Source organism: Mobula hypostoma, chromosome 19 (genome assembly GCF_963921235.1).
Source record: "Mobula hypostoma chromosome 19, sMobHyp1.1, whole genome shotgun sequence".
NCBI lineage: Eukaryota > Metazoa > Chordata > Chondrichthyes > Myliobatiformes > Myliobatidae > Mobula > Mobula hypostoma.
In genome coordinates, this window is record NC_086115.1 from 58,516,520 (window position 1) to 58,536,335 (window position 19,816).

Below are 19,816 nucleotides of genomic sequence, written 5' to 3' on the forward strand. Positions count from 1 at the left end.
CACAGCCTTCTGGGGCAGAGCATTCCATATATCCACCACTCTCTGGGTGAAGGACACACCCAGCCCTGAGACACCAGGCAAGGTCATTTGTTTCCAAACAATTGGTTTTATGATCGTTACAGAATGTCTATCTGCTGATTCCTGCTCCCTCACCTTTCCCTTCCCCTTCTCCCAACCATGATTCCACCCTCCCTGCTTTTTTCCCCACTCTCAGTCCACAATAAAGACCCATATCAGAATCAGATTTTTCATCACTCGTGTATGTCATGAAATTTGTTTTTTGCAGCAGCAGCCGTACAGTGCAATACATAGAATTACGACGGTATTATGCAAAAGTCTTAGGCAGCCTAACTATATGTAGGTGCCTATGACTTTTGCACAGTACTGTATGCCAGATGTATATGGGAATACTAGCCAATTAACTGCATGGATGAAGTTCTGATCTACCAGTCCAAACAACAATATACTCCTTCACAACTACAGCACAACTTTAGTATGGCTACCTGTCAGATTCTCTAGAACGACTGAATATGCATCCTTCAGCATTATCTCATATCTTTGTGGCTCCCATCCAGTTAAAAAAGAGCCTACTTGATGGCTCCAGATCTACCAAAATAAACGTTCACGCCTTCCACAATCAGCACCCCTTAGCTGCAGTGTACACTATCTACAAAAAAAAAACACAGCAATTACAGTATTCACTCAGGTTAATTCAACAGCATGTCCCAAACTTGGAAGTATGGAGTGTTTTGTATTTAATATTTCAGTGGCATTCGAGTAATATTGTAAATATCTTGTTTGATTAAGCATCCTTATTCATTTCAATAACTTATTAAGGGTTATATGTAAAAATAAGAGAATTGGCATTTGTCATGATGTGACCCGTGATACGTTTGCACCTTGCTTAAAGTATACACAAACTGAGACTCACATCTCCTGAGTTCCTGTCTTTTTCTTCAAATTGGTTTTACATTTTGGATTTACAAAGCACTTCCAATGGAAGGATTATCATCACTTCTAAAGATCAAGAAATTATCTATTTAGGCCTGCTAATAGATAGTTGGGAAATATCTCTTTGAAGCCTGCCAGTGACACTTGAAGTTTTGATAATCTTCCAACGTTCCAAGTTCAAAGTGAAACTTATTAACAGAGTACATATGTCACCACATACAACCCTAAGATTCTTTTTCCTGTGACCGTGCTCTGCAAATCTAGAGAACAGTGACTGTAAGCAGGATCATTGAAAGAGCAAGCGCATAGAAGACAATAAACCGTGTAAATGTAAATATAAATAAATAGCAATAAATAATGAGAACATAGATTAACAAGATAAAGAGTCCTTAAAGTGAAGTCATTGGTCGTGGGAACACCAGAAATAGAATGAGTGTAGTTATCCTTTTTCGTTCAAGAGCCTGATGGTGGAGGGGTAATAAGTGTTCTTGAACCTAGTGGTGCGAGTCCTGAGGCTCCTGTACATTCTACCTGATGGCAGCCGTGAGAAAAGAGCATGGCCTGGGTGGTGAGGACCTTTGATGATGGATGCTGCTTTTCTGCGACTACATTTCGTATGTTGGCCTCGAGAGACAGATAGGTTGGTAACAGTCAGGAGAGGGAAGGGCAGAGTCAGATACTAGGAAGTACCCCTATGGCTGTCCCCCTTAACAGTAAACACTCCTGTTTGAGGACTGTTGGGGGGGGGGGAAACAACCTACCTGAGGGAAGCAACAGTGGCCGCGCCTCTGGCCTTGTGACTCAGAAGGGTAGGGAAAGGAAGAGGATGGCAGCAGTGATAGGAGACTCTATAGTTAGGGAGTCAGACAGGGGATTCAGGATAAATGCACAGCTGAGGGATTGGAGCAGGGGGCAGGGATTCAGATTTCTGGATCATTGGGACCTCTTTTGGGGCAGGTATGACCTATACAAAAAGTACGGATTGCACTTGAATCCAAGGGGGACCAGTATCCTGGCAGGGAGGTTTGCTAAGGCTATTGGGGAGAGTTTAAGTTAAAATTGCTGGAGTTGGGAACCAAACTGAAGAGACGCAAGAAGGAGCGGTCAGCTCACAAATAGAGAAAGCTTGTAGGCAGTGTGAGAGGCAGGGTAGGCAGGTGATAGAGAAGGGATGCACTCAGACTGATGGTTCAAGATGTGTCTCTTTTAATGCAAGAAGCATCATGAACAAAGCGGATGAGCTTAGAGCGTGGATCAGTACTTGGAGCTACGATGTTGTGGCCATTACAGAGACTTGGATGGCTCAGGGGCAGGAATAGTTACTGAGAGTACGAGGCTTTAGATGTTTCAGAAAGGACAGGGAGGGCGGCAAAAGAGGTGGGGGCATGGCACAGCTGATCAGAGATAGTGTCACGTCTGCAGTAAAGGAGGAAGTCATGGAGGATTGTCTACTGAGTCTCTGTGGGTGGAAGTTAGAAACAGGACAGGGGTCAATAACTCTACTGGGTGTTTTTTATAGACAATCCAATAGTAACAGGGTCATCAAGGAGCAGATAGGGAGATAGATTCTGGAACGGTGCAGTAATAACAGGGTTGTCGTGATGGGAGATTTTAATTTCCCCAATATTGATTGGCATCTCCCTAGAGCGAGGGGTTTAGATGGGGTGGAGTTTGTTAGGTGTGTTCAGGAAGGTTTCCTGACACAGTATGTTGATAAGCTTACAAAAAGAGATGCTGTACTTGATCTGGTATTGGGAAATGAACCTGGTCAGGTGTCAGATCTTCAGTGGGAGAGCATTTTGGAGATAGTGATCATAATTCTATCTGCTCTACTATATCATTGGAGAGGGATAGGAACAGACATGTTAGGAAAGCATTTAATTGGAGTAAGGGGAAATTGGTGTTCCCATACCAGGCCGTAATGCAGTCAGTCAATACACTTCCCACCACACATCCACAGAAGTTTGTCAAGTTATCTGATGATGGATGCCATGTAATTTCTGAGAACACCCATGGGTCACAGGAGGCAAGCTTTAGATCCCATAAACAACATCTTTTCCCCATGCATGTGTCTCACAAAATACACATTTTGAATGCAGTCATGGTCCAAAATGTATACCATTTTTCGTTAATGTACTCAGTCATCAAACAAACTGAGCACTCGTCACTGAAATGTCTACATTTTCCCTGTAGACCATAGAAGCAAATGCATTCCTGGGAAAGTGAAACTGAAACTTAAAATATTTTAGCAACACACATCAAAGTTGCTGGTGAACGCAGCAGGCCAGGCAGCATCTCTACGAAGAGGTACAGTTGACGTTTCGGGCCAAGACCCTTCATCATATTTTGTTGCCTATGAGTTGATTACAGATTATGACAGGGTGATTGCAACAAAACTCAAAGATCAACAGCATTTGAAATATAAGAGTCTGACTGAATCAGAATCAGATTTAATACCACCAGCACGTCGTGAAATTTGTTGACTTTGTGGCAGCTGTACAATGGAATAATAGAGAAAAACTGAATTACTGTAAGTATATATTCATTAACTAGTTAAAATAAGTTGTTCAAAAATAAATATTTTTAAAAAGTGGTGAGGTAGTGTTCATGGGTTCATTGCCCATTCAGAAATCTGATGGCAGAAGGGAAGGAGCTGTTCCTGAATCACTGAGTGTGTGCCTTCAGGCTTCTGTACCTCCTTCCTAATGGTAACAATGAGAACAAGGCTTGTCCTGGACGATGTGGGTCCTTAGTGAAGAATGGCATCTTTCTGAGTCATCACTGTTTGAAGGTGTCCGGGATACGGCAGAAGCTAGTGCCCATGATGGAGCTGACTAAGATTACGACTCTATGCAGCTTATTTGATCTGTGAATGCTCTCCACAGTACATCTGTAAAAATTTGCAAATGTTTTTGGTGACAAACCAAATCCCTCAAACTCCTAATGAAATATAGCCAATGTCATGTCTTCTTTGTGGCTGCATCGATATGTTGAGCCCAGGTTAGATCCTCAGAGATACTGACACCCAGGAACTTGAAATTGCTCGCTCTCTCCATTTCTGATCCTTATATGAGGACTGGTGTGTGTTGCCTCGACTTACCCTAGCTGATGTGCACAAGCAGTTCTTTGGTCTTACCGACAATGAGTTCAAGGTTTTTGCTACGACACCACTCAACTAGCTGATGTATCTCGCTTCTGTATGCCCTCCTGTCACCATTTGAAATTCTGCCAACAATAGTTCTGTCATCAGCAAATTTATAGCTGGCATTTGAGCTGTGAACCACCCTTCTCCATTTGAACTCCCTGCCCAATCACAGTGTCAAAATACCTTCACTCCCTCTGCAGCAATTTAAGAAAGTGGCTTCCCACCATGTTCCCAATGCCAACAGAGATAACCAATAAATGCTGGTCTTGCCAGTGATGGCCAGACCCCAAAGTTTAATAAAAACAGGCATAGCACCATTCACCAGTACACCATGCCAGCAGCTGGAATTATCTCTACAGGATCCTCCAGGACAACTCAAACACATCCAGCAACACCTCCCAAACATGTGATGCTCTCCAACACCTTGGAAAGTTTAGTGGGAATACAAAATAATCCAAGTTAACACCATCTCAATTTAAACATTGCTCATTGTCCCAGGTCAGCATCCTAGAAATCCTACTTAACAGGACTGCAGTGGTACTTACATTCACAGGCTCCAATAATCCTCAAATGTTTGATGCTGTCTATAATATAAACTGCGAATACATGATAAATACCCACATTGGAGTGGATAAAGAGCTTCAAAATCAGATTTATTATCACTGAAACACATGAAATTTGTTGTTTTGCAAGCACAAATTACAAAACTAAATAGTGCAAAGAAAAATCATTATCAAGGCAGTGTTTTCATGGACAGTCCAGAAATCTGATGGTAGGGAAGAAGCTGTTTTTAAATCATTGAGTGTGGGTCTTCAGGCTCCTGTATCTCCTCCCTGATGGCATGTCCCAGTGAGTGATAGATACTGCATTATAGAGCGAGTAACATCTAAAACTGTACTGATGTTCCATCCAGCTAGGAACACATAATTAAACTAAGTTTCTTAACAATGAGAATCAGAATTTGCATTGCGATTGTCAATGACATTCATGGCCAAGTGTTCATTGTAGTAAAATTTTTGAACCAATTCCAGGTACGTACAATACGTTGCTCTTCTGGAAACTCCATGTTGCTGGGAAACATATGGCTTCAGATTATAACAGGTGGCTTCAGAGAGCACGTGCATCAGCTGGCTACAAGCCAGGATGAGATTTCTAGCTCAGGCACGCACTTATTCCTCTGACCCAAGTAACACCTGGGCAAAATGGACTTCTGTCTGTCTGCATCTTGTTTTACGGCGGTTGGCAACCAGCTTAATGGTGCATTACCGCCACAAAATGGACTTCACTCGCCATTAGCCAACTCGGCTATGAGGAGATTGGAGGCATGTGAATCTCCTGTACACGGATCACTCCACAATCACCGCGTGGAATAGTCACGAGTATGTTGTCATCAGCATGATGAAGGGCGAATGAATAATGTTTTCAATAAATGTTGCATTTTAAAATTCTTAACAAAGCATACATATCTATGCAGTTGGGTCATTACGAGCGATAAATTAAAACTTTTTTCTGCATACTTACGTTTATTTGTAACTATAACGATCAATAATTAACCAGTCGTTAAATAATAAATTGCCAGGCAAGAGTTCAATAGAAACTGAGTCATTAGCAGCGAATAAGATGAGAAGACTTGACATACTATTATCTAGCGCTCTGCTTTTATCCAATCATATCGATCTGAGCTAATTGTGTAAATAGCTACGTTGAGAGCGGATGTGGAGGCGGGGTTAGTTTTCAATCTAATTTTAAAACTGTTTGGCTGTGTACTTGTTCTACAACATACCCTTTACAGTAGACTACCATGCTACCAAAGTGCAATTCCTTTGGCGTTGTTATATGGCTCCTCGTCGGCAGTAGTAAGTTTTTAAATGTTAACATTGAGCTGGGGGGTGTTGGAACGACTGTATTGCTAACTTCCGCGTTTGGCAATAAAGAGAAAGCGGCCGCAGGTGTGTGCGCGGCAGAGTCCAGCCCTGTAAACTCCAGTTTAAACAGTTCCGGGTGGTGTATTTAGTATACAAGGAGTTTTCCCCAATGCCAGACCATTATGAATTCGCCTAAATTTGAAGAAATTATTTCCACGCGCTATTTCGGTGTGGTCAAAGTTCGAAGTAGTGAAGCTTCGGCGTCTGTCGTGTATGGGGCTAGCTCTTTTGGGGCTCCCTTCTGAAAGAATTAGATTAACCTAAGAATGTTAGCATGAGTTTTTCCTTTACATCCAAAACATAACTTTTGTGCCAAAGAGCCAATTTTATCTCTTCTAGCAATGACCACGTGAAGAGATTTTGGCGTGATAAGGTTCCTCGTTAGTGACTTGACTTTCGATTTCCATTTCAGTTATGCTTTCACGAAATCCTGGGGTGGGTATGTCGACGTTTCCTAATTAGACACATTAAATGCTGCCGCTGAAATCAGCGTCGGATTTTGGTGGTGTATTGTACTTGTTATTTAATAGTCGCTCCTAGTCTGTTAATCTTTAACGCAGCAGGCCAGGCAGCATCACTAGAAAGAGGTACAGTCGAGACCCTTCGTCGGGACTAACTGAAAGAAGTACTAGTAAGAGATTTGGGAAGGGGAGGGAGAGATTGGAAATGATAGGAGAAGACAGGAGGGGGAGGGATGGAGCCAAGAGCTGGACAGGTGATAGGCAAAAGGGGATACGAGAGGGTCATGGGACAGGAGGCCCAAGGAGAAAGACCGGGGGCGGGGGGAACCCAGAGGATGGGCAAGGGGTATAGTCAGAGGGACAGGGGGAGAAAAAGGAGGGAGAGAGAAAGAATGTGTGTATAAGTTTGAGAAGTCAATGTTCATGCTATCAGGCTACCCAGAGGGAATATAAGGTAACATACATCAAAGTTGCTGGTGAACGCAGCAGGCCAGGCAGCATCTATAGGAAGAGGCGCAGTCGACGTTTCAGGCCGAGACCCTTCGTCAGGACTAACTGAAGGAAGAGTGAGTAAGGGATTTGAAAGCTGGAGGGGGAGGGGGAGATGCAAAATGATAGGAGAAGACAGGAGGGGGAGGGATGGAGCCGAGAGCTGGACAGGTGAGAGGCAGAAGGGGATACGAGAGGATCATGGGACAGGAGGTCCGGGAAGAAAGACGGGGGGGGGGTGACCCAGAGGATGGGCAAGAGGTATATTCAGAGGGACAGAGGGAGAAAAAGGAGAGTGAGAGATGCTGTCTGGCCTGCTGCGTTCACCAGCAACTTTGATGTATGTTGCTTGAATTTCCAGCATCTGCAGAATTCCTGTTGTTTGGGAATATAAGGTGTTGTTCCTCCAACCTGAGTGTGGCTTTATCTTTACTGACCATTAACTTCTGCTAATGCCTCACCTCCCCCTCGTACCCCATCCGTTATTTACTTATATACACAATTCTTTCTCTCTCTCTCCTTTTTCTCCCTCTGTCCCTCTGACTATACCCCTTGCCCATCCTCTGGGTTCCTCCCTCCCTTGTCTTTCTCCCTGGGCCTCCTGTCCCATGATCCTCTCATATCCCTTTTGCCTATCACCTGTCCAGCTCTTGGCTGCATCCCTCCCCCTCCTATCTTCTCCTATCATTTTGGATCTCCCCCTCCCACTTTCAAATCTCTTACTAGCTCTTCCTTCAGTTAGTCCTGACGAAGGGTCTCGGCCTGAAACGTCGACTGTACCTCTTCCTAGAGATGCTGTCTGGCCTGCTGCGTTCACCAGCAACTTTGATGTGTGTTGCTTGAATTTCCAGCATCTGCAGAATTCATCGTGTTTGAATCTTTAACTCCGTCTTTTTTTTTAGAAAATCCCACCCTCGACCAAGGTTCAAAATAAATTTCATTTTCATTTTTAAATCTTATTAATATAATCTTCTACAGCTATAAAATAGAGATTCAACAAATTAGTGTGTGTATATATATTATATATATTTAATAAAGCTGAAGAAAAAGAACCCTATACTAATGAAAAAAAAATTTTTATAAAAGGAAAAAAAAAATGCCAGCTAACTTAAAAAAAACCCCACTAACTATAAAACAAAAAAAACAAAACCATTAGGGACCAACTCCCGGAGTGATACATCTTACAATTTTATATAGAAAACAGCAACCACTAAATCACATTTATATAACATAAAATTGGAAGGAAACCATGTAAATTGATTCAAATTAAATGATAATATTTAGCAAAAGAGCCCCACCTTCTCTCAAAATCAAATCGGGGATCAAAAGTTCTACTTCTAATTTTTTCCAAACTAAGACATAACATTACTTGGGAAAGCCATTGAGTTAGTATAGGAACAGAAGTATCTTTCCACTTCAATAAAATAGCTCTTCCTACCAACAATGTAATGAATGCAATTACATGTTGATTTGAAAATGAAATACCCTGAATATGATGTGGAACTATTCCAAATAAAACAGTCAATGTATTAATTTTCAAAGCTTTAGAAATTGTGGAAAATAAAGATTTCCAAAAAGATTTCAACAAGGGACATGACTAGAGCATATGTGACAAAGTAGCTACTTCATTTTTGCACCTATCACAGTAATTATCTATGTTAGGAAATATTTTGGATAGTCTCTCCTTTGTTAAATAATAGCAGTGAACAATTTTAAACTGAATTAAACAATGATTGGCACATATCGAAGAAGAATTAACTATTTTCAAAACTGGTGACCAGTCTTCATTAACAAAAGTCATATTAAGTTCTCGCTCTCAGTCTTGTTTAATCTTTAGTGAGAGGTTATCTTTTTGTAATAAAAATAAATTATAAAGAAAGTAAATTTATTAAAGTGCATACATGTCACCATATACAGCACTGGGAGTCATTTTCTTATGGGCATTCATAGCAAATATAATAGAACCAATGAAACCTTTCAGGTTACCCTTGGCCCAATAGTTGTCCAACTTACAGAAATATCAGGATAATGTTAGTTTCCAGCTGGTTTTGCTTTGCTTAAAAGAAACTTGGAGACATGAAATAAAAACATATATTGGAAATCCTGAATAAGACAGGAAATGCTGGAAGAATTCACCGGAGTGGGCAGTGTCTGTGGGGGTGGAATTCGACCTTTTGCGGAGTTTGAGTTAAAATGCTGGCTGTTCCTGTCCTCCCACCCTCCAGCATGTACAGCATCTTGGGTCTCCTAATGCTGAAGCGATGGTGGTTAGGCAATATTGATGTGTTGAAACAATATATACGGTGCCTTGAAAAAGTATTCAGCTACTTTGCTCACATAAATGAGTATTACAACCATGGATTTTGATCAATTTATGAATTTTTATTTGTGAACACATACTCATTTTTCTAAAGCCCCCAAAACAGGCAAGATTATAAAGCATGAAAAACTAAAAATTCAAAAATAAATGTCAGCAGTTCAAAATTATTAATTCCCCTTTGCTCTGTACTTAGTTGAACCACCCCTCAGCTATTAGACCCTGTAGTCTTTTGGATAAGTCACTATTAGCTTTTCATAATGCGGTGGAGCAAGATTTGCCCATTCCTCATGCAAAATTGCTCAAGCCATGCCAGGTTAGTTGGGGAATGGTGATGATCAACAAGCTTGACGTCTTGTCAGATGTTCAATCAGGTTAAGGTCAGGGTGCTGGGACACTGAAGGACATCAATTTCCTTAATTTGAAGCACCTCTGTGGTTGCTCTGGCAGTGTGCTTGGGGTTGTTGTCCTGCTGAAAGATGAACTTTCTTCCCACTTTGTTTTCTGGCAGAGGCTGACAGTTTTTTTTAATCCAGGATCTCTCTGTATTTAGCAGTATTCATCTTCTCCTCAATGCCGGCAGTGGTGGAGGCGGACACGATAGGGTCCTTTAAGACACTCCTGGATAGGTACATGGAGCTTAGAAAAATAGAGGGCTATGGGTAAGCCTAGGTAGTTCTAAGGTAGGGACGTGTTCGGCACAGCTTTGTGGGCCAAAGTGCCTGTATCGTGCTGTAGGTTTTCTGTGTTTCTAATCCTGACCATATTTTCAGTCCCTGCTGCTGAAAAGCATCCCCATATCTCCTCCATACTTTACAGTAGGGATGGTGTTACCGGGCTGGTGCACTGTATTAGATTTACACCACATGTACTGCTTAGTGTTGAAGCCACAAAGTTCCACTTTAGTCTCATCTGACCACAAGACCTTTTCCCACATCTTTACAGTTTTTCTGAGTGATGCTTTGCAAAGTCTTTATGGACAAGGGTATGTTTTTTTGTATTTACCATGGTTCTTCTTTTCCACTCTTCCATAAATGCCCTTTTTGTGCAAGGCCTTGGAAACTGCGAAGCCATCTGCGAAGCCATGGAACTCCAGCTGCAGCCACTACCTTCTGCAGCTCACTTGTTGACTACTGTCATCACGGTAGCCTCTGTTACAAGTGCTATTTTCCTTTGGCAACTAAGTTTAGAAAGGCAGCCTGACCTAGACAGTATGGCGGTGTTTTCATATTTTTTTCCATTTTGTCAGGGTGGACTGCAGTGAGCCCTGAGGTGTGTTCAGTGCCTTTGTGGTGGCCTAGTACCCGTCCCCAAATATGTGGTCTTCTATTATCATGTTCCTGACTTGTCTTCATTTTGGTTAGTGTTGAAAATCTACCATACCTCTGGACCATATAAAGAGGTATTTATTATGAATTCATTGAGAAGAGGTGATCCTCCAATTTTCTACGTCAACAAATAGGGTAACGTGGCTCTTGAGAAGTTAGCGTAGTTATGCCAAGTGGATGAATACTTTCTCGGACTTACAATTTTGGTTTCTAATTTTCAGTACATTGTTGTCAGGTTTTGGAATTTTTCTTTTGATTTGACATGTACAATGTTTTGTAGGTTTGATCAGAATCCTAATTCAATACTTGTATTTAGAAAAACAGTAAAATGTGAAAATAGTTGTGCGGGCTAAATACTTTTTCAAGGCACTGTGATGGAAAGTCAGTAACATGGAACCTTTATCTGTTCCTCACAGCTGCTGCCTAATTTGTTGCTTCTGTTTTGGTCTTAATTTAGTGACGCACTGAATACTTTAAATTTATCTCTCAAAGCTGTCCTTGCAGGCCCTTGGGTATATGTATTTCACTGAACAATCGCTGAATTTTTTATACTTTGTTTTATTGTAGAATGTTTCCTCACTTTCTATTTCGAATAGCCAACTGACACAATGTGTCCATTTTCACTGCATCCATAAAAGTAAATCCAGATTGTAATCTTTCAGTCCTTGTGCCTTTTTCTGCCTAAAATATAAAGTAGATCTTGCATGGTTCAAATTATACCTGAAGGCAATAGCGTCTGTAATCAATCAGATTAATAATCGTTCAGTGCTGTTGTAATATACAAGACTTTGGGCTTGTCTGAGTCATAGTAATATTTGAAATTACCCTTGTTTCTCTAAGTCATTTACTCAATCTTCGGCCTTAGCTGTGAAGAGTAGATTTGCTCTTGGGATTCTGTCATTTATCAATTTCTGTTGAATAAAGTTAGAGCAGCAGGCGTTTTGTTTCCAGTGACTGAAATGCTTTTGGTGCTCTTTGCTTGATTTCAGCAATTATTCAAAATGCTGTTGAAAATGAAAGGATAGGTTTTTCTCTGTGGAAAATCAAGTTTTTTTTCATTCACAGCTCTCACCTGGCAGACTTAGTATTTTAGTGGGATCAAACTGGCAGATTTTCCAAACTATTGGCTGTTGCTCCTATTAATACCCCAACATACAATTTTTAGTTCCTATATTATGAGGCACAGTAGTGTAACATTCTTCGTTGAGCAAGATGAGTTTAAAGCACAACCTTGTTATGCCCTAGATCCTTACCATTAACCAAGGTCTCTGTAGCCCCCAGGTTGGGGAAAACCTGGTTTAAAGGGTTTAATGTCCATTCGGATTTCCAAAATAAGTGGATTATTGGGGTTTTAATTACCCAGTCCAAATATTTTGCCTGTAAAATATCTGGGCTTGGACCTCTTTCACGACTAGGAAAAATTTCTGCGGGCTGCTGGTGTTTGTGGCTAAGACACCAACCAAGCCTGATGTTATATTTCAATGTATCTTTAATATCATAGGTACTAGTGATGGTCTGGTGATTTCAATACTTTCTCATTTACTAGTGTTCATGTTACCAGACATCCCACCCTGCAAAAACTCATTTCAGGGAGGTAACACCATCAATTTGCGGGAGACTCCCGGAACTTCCAGGAGAGATAGGATGTCTGCAATAGAGTAGCTCCTTAGCAGCTGGCCAGCTAGTTTAAATAACGTTAGCAATGCTGATGAATGAATGACACCTGTTAAACTCACCTCAACATGTCTTTTACAGTCTTAACCCACCATGGGCAACAGAAAAGTCACTGTTGCAAACAGTGCAGCGAGCAACACTGTCATTATTTTTGACCCCTATTAGGCAGGGGTACACTTTAGTGTAGTCTGGGGTGATGTACGTTTTATATTTTCTTTTTTTGGACCACTCTCCCATGGCACGCTCTTGCTCGCATTCTCTCTCGTGCTCTCTCTTGCTTTCTCTCGCTCTCAAAAAATCGATTTTCGTGATATTGTATATAATTTGCAGGCATCAGGGAGCCACTATTTATATGCGGGAGACTCCCGGAACTTCCAGGAGAGGTGGGATGTCTGTGCTACAAGTTTTTGTGGCAATGAAAATGCTGCAGTCAAAGCTCACAGTAAATTTATTATCATATGTCAGCATGTACAACTGTGCAATTTGTTTCCCTGTGGGCTTACTTAGTAAATCCAAGAACCATAATAGAATCAATGAAAGACTGCACCCAACAGGACAAGTGTCCAATGTGAAAAAGACAAACTGTGTAAATACAAAAGGAAAAAATAAGTAACAATAAATAAGCAATAAACATTGAACATGAGTTGAAGAGTCTTTGACAGTGAGACTATAAATTGTGGGAAGAGTTCAGTGGAGTGAGTGAAGTTATTCCCACTGATTCAAGAGCTAATAACGGTTCCTGAACCTGGAGGTGGGCATCTTGTGGCTCCTGTACCAGCTTCCTGGTGACAGCAGTCCTGGCGGTCCTTGATGGAGGCTTCTTTCCCCTGGCATGTGCTCTATCGGGTGCAGTTTACCCATGATGGATTGGGTCATATCTACTACTTTTGAATTGTTCTGAATTTCCTACAAAGTTGCAGGGAAATGCACAAAATTGACTTGCAGAAATTTTCTTTATTGCTGTCATGGGTTGTACCTGCAAATGTATGATATATTCCTCTTGAAAATTAGTTGTCATGGTAATGCTCTGAGAAGTGGGGCAGGACGAAGTGTTGTATTCAAAATCAAAATGGCTAATTTGTTTCAGTTCAATGTAGTACCAGATATTGCTTAATTTAAAAATAACTAATTCCAGAGAATTTGTCCAGCTTAGGCCAGTGTAATTGTTTGAAAAGTTAGTGTCCTAGCTGACATTTGCCCTTCATAATATACTAAGTTTGTGGTTAGCTGTCTGCATTGCTGCAAAGGCAGTGAGCGCTGCTGGAGCGTGAAGTGCTTTGTCTTCATGGGAAAAGTGTTATCAGTGGTAAGTAAAGATCTTTGTCCTCCCCTCCACTGTATTATGGAGGACTTTTGAAATGAGGCACCTTAAATGTATATTTCTTGATGAGATTTATCTTGAACAGTAAATTGTGAATGAATAACCAACATTTCTGTTTGCAGTTACTTTTTACAAGAGTACCCTTGTTTTGGCCAAAAACGAACTAAAGAAAAATGCAACTGGAGCCCGAACCCCAATTGCGAAGAATGTGCTTCCCTCAACAGGAAGTACAACTATCGATAAAAGTAACCAGTTTATCAGAAAAACCACTAACGGCAATAACCAAACAGCTCTGCAGCAGAATGGGAATCGGGTTGTCAACAGTAACCAGTCTAATAAACCTACAGCTGGTGCAGCCGGCGACGGGGGTCAGCCTTCCGGAACTGCGGCCAGTGACGGGGGTCAGCCTTCCGGAAATGCGGCCAGTGACGGGGGTCAGCCTTCCGGAACTGCGGCCGGTGACGGGGGTCAGCCTTCCGGAACTGCGGCCAGTGACGGGGGTCAGCCTTCCGGAACTGCGGCCGGTGACGGGGGTCAGCCTTCCGGAACTGCGGCCGGTGACGGGGGTCAGCCTTCCGGAACTGCGGCCGGTGACGTGGGTCAGCCTTCCGGAACTGCGGCCAGTGACGTGGGTCAGCCTTCCGGAACTGCGGCCAGTGACGGGGGTCAGCCTTCTGGAACTGCGGCCAATAACAAGGGTCAGCCTTCAGGAACTGCGGCCGGTGACGGGGGTCAGCCTTCTGGAACTGCGGCCAATAACAAGGGTCAGCCTTCCGGAACTGCGGCCAATAACAAGGGTCAGCCTTCCGGAACTGCGGCCAGTGACGGGGGTCAGCCTTCCGGAACTGCGGCCAGTGACGGGGGTCAGCCTTCCGGAACTGCGGCCAGTGACGGGGGTCAGCCTTCCGGAACTGCGGCCGGTGACGGGGGTCAGCCTTCCGGAACTGCGGCCAGTGACGGGGGTCAGCCTTCCGGATCTGCAGCCAATAACAAGAGTCAGCCTTCCGGAACTGCAGCCAGTGGCAAGAGTCAGCCTTCTGGAACTGCAGCCAATAACAATATTGTCCACAATGCCATACAGCAAAGTGGATCCAAGGTTGTCAGCATATCTGATGTGCTCCCGCAGACTTCCCAATCTACCACTATAAACAAAGCTTATAAAAAGCCAGTTGCCACTGATGAAGTAGTTGCCCAAACTACTGCCCTTGATATTCATACTACAACTGAAGTGTCCTTCAAATCAGATATCAACATCGCTGCAAAACCTGCTGTTGAAGATGGTCATTTTATGATGTATCTGATACTGGGATTATTGCTTCTATCAGTGGTATATATTACATACCACAACAAAAGTAAGGTAAGCTTATTAATTTTCTTGGTATAATGTTTGTTTATTATGTGCTGTGTTGTATAACATAGGTGATCATGGTCTTTCCATGATCATGATTGGTCTTGGCAATTCTTTTCTACAGAAGTGTTTTACCATTGCCACCTTCTGGACAGTGTCTTAACAACACACATCAAAGTTGCTGGTGAATGCAGCAGGCCAGGCAGCATCTCTAGGAAGAGGTGCAGTCAACGTTTCAGGCCGAGACCCTTCGTCAGGACTAACTGAAGGAAGAGCTAGTAAGGGATTTGAAAGTTGGAGAGGGAGGGGGAGATCCAAAATAATAGGAGAAGACAGGAGGGGGAGGGACGGAGCCAAGAGCTGGACAGGTGATAGGCAAAAGGGATACGAGAGGATCATGGGACAGGAGGTCCGGGAAGAAAGACAAGCGGGGGGGGACCCAGAGGATGGGCAAGGGGTATAGTCAGAGGGACAGAGGGAGAAAAAGGAGAGAGAGAGAGAGAAAGAATGTGTGTATATAAATAAATAACGGATGGGGTACAAGGGGGAGGTGGGGCATTAGCAGAAGTTAGAGAAGTCGATGTTCATGCCATCAGGTTGGAGGCTACCCAGACGGAATATAAGGTGTTGTTCCTCCAACCTGAGTGTGGCTTCATCTTTACAGTAGAGGAGGCCGTGGATAGACACGTCAGAATGGGAATGGGATGTGGAATTAAAATGTTTGGCCACTGGGAGATCCTGCTTTCTCTGGCGGACAGAGCGTAGATGTTCAGCAAAGTGGTCTCCCAGTCTGCGTCGGGTCTCGCCAATATATAAAAGGCCACATCGGGAGCACCGGACGCAGTATATCACCCCAGCCGACTCACAGGTGAAGTGTTGCCTCACCTGGAAGGACTGTTTGGGGCCCTGAATGATGGTAAGGGAGGAGGTGTAAGGGCATGTGTAGCACTTGTTCCGCTTACATGGATAAGTGCCAGGAGGGAGATCAGTGGGGAGGGATGGGGGGGACAAATGGACAAGGGAGTTGTGTAGGGAGCGATCCCTACGGAATGCAGAGAAGGGGAGAAGAGAAAGATGTGCTTAGTGGTGGGATCCCGTTGGAGGTGGCGGAAGTTACGGAGAATAATATGTTGGACCCGGAGGCTGGTGGGGTGGTAGGTGAGGACCAGGGGAACCCTATTCCTAGTGGGGTGGCGGGAGGATGGAGTCAGAGCAGATGTACGTGAAATGGGGGAGATGCGTTTAAGAGTAGAGTTGATAGTGGAGGAAGGGAAGCCCCTTTCTTTAAAAAAGGAAGACATCTCCCTCATCCTAGAATGAAAAGCCTCATCCTGAGAGCAGATGCGGCGGAGACGGAGGAATTGCGAGAAGGGGATGGCGTTTTTGCAAGAGACAGGGTGAGAAGAGGAATAGTCCAGATAGCTGTAAGAGTCAGTAGGCTTATAGTAGACATCAGTGTCTTAACAAGATGGGTGACCCCAGCCATTATCAATACTCTTCAGAGATTGTCTGCCTGGTGTCAGTGGTCACATGACCAGGACTTGTGATAAGCACCAGCTGCTCGTACGACCGTCCACCACCTGCTCCCATGGCTTCATGTGACCCTGATCAGTTTTGGTTGGGGGGGTGGGGGGAGAAGGCAGGGGTGGCTACACCTTGCCCGAGGGTGACCTGCTGCCTAACAGAGGAGTGCCTTGAACCATCTTTGGTAGAGATGCATTTCCAACCTGCCAACTGTGGTTTAATATGGCAGTTCTAAAGCAGGGGACCATGGGTCCCTTAATGGTATTGCTCCATGGCCTAAAAAGGTTAGGAATACCTCTTCTAAAGGGTGTGCGGTTACAGAAAAGCTTGGATTTAGGTCCACATAATATTTGAATATGATGAGGCTTACTGTGGAGCAAAGGGGTATCTAAGGTGACCCGTGGCATTGGGTTTGGTCTCCCTTGTGTCAAGGAATTCCACAAGTTCACCATTTTGAAGATCTGAGGGGCTAGAGCTAGTCCTGAAGGGCGTTGGCCCAAAATGTCAACTGTTTACTCTCTTCCATAAATGCTGCCTGACCTGCTGAACTCCTCCAGCATTTTTGTGTGTATGTGTGTGTGTGTGTGTTGCTTTGGGATTCCAGCATCTGAAGATTTTATCATTTTTTATTTCAGATCCCGGGTTAATTCCTGGGATGGCAGGACTGTCATATGTCGAAAGATTGGAGCGACTGGGCTTGTATACTCTGGAATTTAGAAGGCTAAGGGGGGATCTTTTTGATACATGTAAGATTATTAAGGGATTGGACACGCTGGAGGCAGGAAGCATGTTCCCGCTGATGGGTGAGTCCAGAACCAGAGGCCACAGTTTAAGAATAAGGGGTAGGCCATTTAAAATGGAGTTGAGGAAAAACTTTTTCATTCAGAGAGTGGTGGATATATGGAATGCTCTACCCCAGAAGGCTGTGGAGGCCAAGTCTGTGGATGCTTTCAAGAAAGAGATGGATAGAGCTCTTAAGATAGCGGAATCAAAGATTATGGGGATAAGGCAGGAACTGGATACTGATTGTGGATGATCAGCCATGATCACAGTGAATGGCGGTGCTGGCTCGAAGGGCCAAATGGCCTACTCCTGCACCTATTGTCTATTGTCTATTATCTAAGCCTTGTTAGACAAATCTACTTTATAGCCAGAGTGAAGTTGAAACCTTCATATAATTGCTTTGTTTCATTTCAGATTATCTCCTTGTGTCAGAAAGGTGGTCCCAAAAGAACTAGGCGGCCAAAGACTTCTGAATATCAACGGCTTGATCAGAACTTGAGTGAAGTCATCACGAGTCTCAAAAAGAAATCCAACTTCAAGATGAGCTGAAATTTTCTGATATAAGCCCTCTGAAATCTAGCAGAAAATTCTTCTTTCAAAGGAAGTTTTCCTAGTTGTGTTATTATATGTAGGTCCTTTGATTTACTGTGTTTTTCTCTTTTGTATATGCGCCTCAGTTCATCCTTCTTGCCGAGAAGGTTTGTCTAGTATCAGGGGATTCATGCTCCTTGTTTACATGAAGTAATGTTTTAAAAAAAAAGGAAGTGTGGAAATAAAAAGCCAAACAATGAATTGGATGTTTGAAATTTTATTTTTTAAAATATAAATGTATGTTTGCACTGATTGCTTTACACCAGTATGCAGTAAGTCATGGTATAGTTTTGTTTTGCTAGTTGGATGACTCGCCTTAATAATGGTACTTGAGATTTGTTAATCAGCATGAATCTTGTTTAGTAACTTGTGCCAGCTAACATTTAGGTAAGGGAGTCTCCAACCTTTCTTATGCCATTAACTGAGGGGTCTGTGCACCCCAGATTGGGAAGCTCTGATCTAGATCTTGAATCTATGGTACTTCAGTTTGTGAAGGAAATGACAATAGTTGGGGGAGTGAATATTTGGTAATATCAAGTTACTTAACCAGATGCCTGGCTGATTAACTTGCATGCCTCTTAACTGAATCTACTTTTAAGAAGTGGAATCACACCATTTCTACTGCTTGATGATACTTGAAGAGAGAACTTTTAAGCAGCTTTTGCATTAATTTTATGGACTAAAGTGAGCTGATCAAGATTTGCTCAAAGATGCACCTTGATTTAAATGGTGCCCGATGGTCCCTGCAAATTGTCTATCATTTTAAAAAAACAATTTTGTTTGATCTCAGAACTCTTCCTGAGCAGAATTAGTTTGGTTTGGGATTTCTTTCTTCCCACCTTTCTCTCTCCCCGCCCCGCCACCTCCACCACTCTTATTTTATAATGTGGCATTTTGTTTGAGTTAAGACAACCAATGGTGTAGTGGCATCCACACTAGACTGAGGAGAGTGGTCACAGGTTCAAATCCGGCTGGCTCCTTGAACACTTTCCATCTGTGCTGGGTTGAGTGTCGAGCTAGCTACTCAGCCTCATTTTGAAAATAAAAACAGACAAATGCTAAAGAAACAGCAAGGTTGCCACTCCAATGCACCATGAGGTGCAGAGGGGAACAACAAACAAGTCTTGAGTTGAGACTATTTGATGATTATAATTAAACTAGATGGCTGAAATAGCGATATTGTTCATATTAGGTGATGGAATTGTCTTTGCGTGAATGGACCTGAAAGTATTGTGGAATTTGTACTGAATTTTCATGCCTTGAAATTAGTGTTTTTTTTTGAGGCAATTAGCTTTATTTTCAAACTAAGGATGAATATAATAGGCATAATTAAATTACTTTGGAATCTCATGTAATCAGTTCTATTTTTTTTTAATTAAGCTGTTACAATGTGTCAAAATGTAAATTGAATATTGTCCTACTTTGCTATGAAAGTTTCATGGACCACTGTGCAGCCCCATTGCATCTGAATGTATGACATCTCAATAAATTTTCAACTGTCATTTATTGATGGGGGTGCTTTTTATAATCTTTAACATTGCAGCGTTTATAAAATAAGAGTACACGATTAGTACTTGTCCTAGTATGCAAGAGATCTACAGAGAGATCCAACAGCCAGGAAGGCTCTACTCCAAAGTTCCAGAAAGAAGGAAGGGCATGACAGAAGATGTTATGGTCATCCACTGCACCAAGGAAGACCCCAGTTTGTGATGCTTGTTCATACCAATGGACTTGACTTCCAAGGTCAAGAGTGGAACTGGCCTGTGCCATGGCTTTTCCACTTTTTAAAAAAAAACACAACACAAACTCCCTCCTGTCATCATTGGACGCAATGGAAAACTACTGTTTGATTGGAGCAAAATCAAAGTTGTGGCCGCTGTGAAATCTAAAATAAAGGCAAAGAGCTGAGGGTGGGGGGTGGGGTGGAATTGTGGTTGGCAACATCTATGGAAAGGAATG

At 42.7% G+C, this 19,816-nt stretch overlaps 1 protein-coding gene across 1 annotated transcript; it reads left to right on the forward strand.

Moving 5' to 3' along the window:
• The first annotated feature begins 5,797 nt into the window (after positions 1 to 5,797).
• LOC134359075 (protein SPT2 homolog) lies at positions 5,798 to 19,353 on the forward strand. The gene is made up of 3 exons (XM_063071984.1): positions 5,798 to 5,952; positions 13,734 to 14,968; positions 17,681 to 19,353. The coding sequence occupies exons 1-3, from the start codon at positions 5,898 to 5,900 to the stop codon at positions 17,813 to 17,815; spliced, it is 1,425 nt and encodes a 474-aa protein (XP_062928054.1). The 5' UTR covers positions 5,798 to 5,897; the 3' UTR covers positions 17,816 to 19,353.
• The last annotated feature ends 463 nt before the right edge of the window (positions 19,354 to 19,816 follow it).